We start from the raw sequence: 2,215 nt of genomic DNA on the forward strand, positions 1-2,215 counted from the left end.
CCTTTGAATCTTTCATACCCAAACCAGGAGACACAGGAACATGAACAGTAACTCAGACAGCTTCGCTAGGCTTTATATTGCATTAACCTATTTCCTATATACCAGATAAACCCACATATGCCTAATATCCATATATTTATTGAATAACTAATTTAACTAATATCCCTATTTCCTGTATACCTAATATACCTATGTAACTACAGGACATGCCCAATTTACCTATTTTCTATTTACTTAATTTAATATACATCTATATTCCCATTTGCTGTATACCTAATACACCTATATGGCTACAGTATATACCTAAAATACCTCATTCTTACATACCTAATGTATCTATATAGCTACGTAATATAGCTTTATAGCTACAGTATATACAGTACCTAATATTTCCTATATATATTCCTATAATATCCGTATTTCATATTTCCTGTACATATATACCTACTCTCTGTATAGCTAACACACCTGTATGCATCATGAAGTACTTGCTGTGTGTGACGTGCTGGTTCTGTTCCCGGTCCAGTCGGTGGTTCACACCATCGAGCTGCAGGACACCAACGACAGGAACCTGCCGTACACCGAGTGCGTCGTCGTCAACAGCGGCAGGATCGCCGTGAAGGAGCCGTTCAGCGTGGAGGTGGAGGGCTGGTAGACCGGGGGACCGGGCTCCTGAGGACCGGGGGACCGGGCTCCGGGGGACCGGGGGACCGGGCTCCGGAGGACCGGGGGACCGGGCTCCGGGGGACCGGGGGACCGGGCTCCGGAGGACCGGGGGACCGGGCTCCGGGGGACCGGGCTCCGGGGGACCGGGCTCCAGGGGACCGGGCTCCTGAGGACCGGGCTCCAGAGGACCGGGCTCCTGAGGACCGGGCTCCTGAGGACCGGGCTCCGGGGGACCGGGGGACCGGGCTCCGGAGGACCGGGGGACCGGGCTCCGGGGGACCGGGCTCCGGGGGACCGGGCTCCAGGGGACCGGGCTCCTGAGGACCGGGCTCCAGAGGACCGGGCTCCTGAGGACCGGGCTCCTGAGGACCGGGCTCCGGGGGACCGGGCTCCGGGGGACCGGGCTCCTGAGGACACACCGGCACATCACTTCACCTGGATCCTGATGCACGGGTCAGAAAGTACTGGCAAATACTTCTGAGTTTGTTTTAATGTACTTGGAGCACCAGATGGGCGGGGTTTCACTGTGTTAGGGCAGGTCAGGTCATGTCACTGTTCTGTCAATCACAGAAAAGTAAACTAAATTGACTTGAACCCCACCCACCTGCCACTGCAGCACGCTCAAACAAACCCTGTAAGTATTTGTAAATCCTCTTTGGCCCCGGTCTGAATAATATGAGAAATGAGCCACATCTTCACTGTCCTGCAGGAAGCTTGTATCTCCAAAAGTTTTTCAGGGATTGAGACAAACCGCTTGTTTTTCCCAGAGATGACGAGATGATATAAATTTTTGACATCTTACAATCCATCATCACTGGATTGGTTTGGTCCCTCAGTAATTAAACATTTTCTACACATCAAAGACAAAACTAAAGAACATGGATACAAGCGTTTTGCAGGACACAGATGATAAATTATTATTAATATACACTGGTGATTGTTCAGAAGTCCCATTGGAGATCAGCCAAACATACAGTGGAGGAAGATGAAGGTGACGCGTTAGAGTATTTCTGGGCATTTTTGCCTTGATTTGACAGGTATCAGGGAAGGAAATTGCACTAAACCTTTAGACTATGGCTACTATTTTCCAGTCTGGGCTAGTGAAATCTTTTCTTCACATGCCAGCATAGTGGAGCAACACAAACTCTGAAACACAGATTACATGCTGTGGACACGAATAATGTGAAGATTACGTTCCTCCACCATGAATTAGATGAAGGGACAGTAGCAAGAACCGGACAAACCATTTTCACCTGTTTGTCAGATGAAAAGTTTAGCTAAAAGTTTAAGTTTAGGCAAGTGAAACAACTTTAGTTAAGGTTAGTTTGAGGTTTTGGTTAAATAAGAAAAGTTTCTCTGAAAATGAAAACTTCCCTTCCAGTTTGAAACTTTCCTGTGACTTCTGAACGATCTCGACTGTATGCAGAGCTAATATAATACTGATGTTGTTTATTAAGTTATTACCAGAGCATATCAGCCACACAGACACTAGCTCACTGACAGAGTTGGGGAATCTGAATAGATCTGAATAGAAACTGAATAGATCACA

At 47.5% G+C, this 2,215-nt stretch overlaps 1 protein-coding gene across 1 annotated transcript in view; it reads left to right on the forward strand.

Moving 5' to 3' along the window:
• Positions 1–655, forward strand: part of ppic (peptidylprolyl isomerase C) — a 4,842-nt gene extending 4,187 nt beyond the window's left edge. Inside the window, exon 6 of the mRNA XM_071921293.1 lies at positions 527–655. Within this exon, the coding sequence (XP_071777394.1) occupies positions 527–655 (129 nt within the window). The remainder of the gene's footprint in view (positions 1–526) is intronic.
• Positions 656–2,215: the final 1,560 nt, after the last annotated feature.

This window comes from Centroberyx gerrardi, chromosome 8, assembly GCF_048128805.1.
Source record: "Centroberyx gerrardi isolate f3 chromosome 8, fCenGer3.hap1.cur.20231027, whole genome shotgun sequence".
Classification (NCBI taxonomy): Eukaryota; Metazoa; Chordata; class Actinopteri; order Beryciformes; family Berycidae; genus Centroberyx; species Centroberyx gerrardi.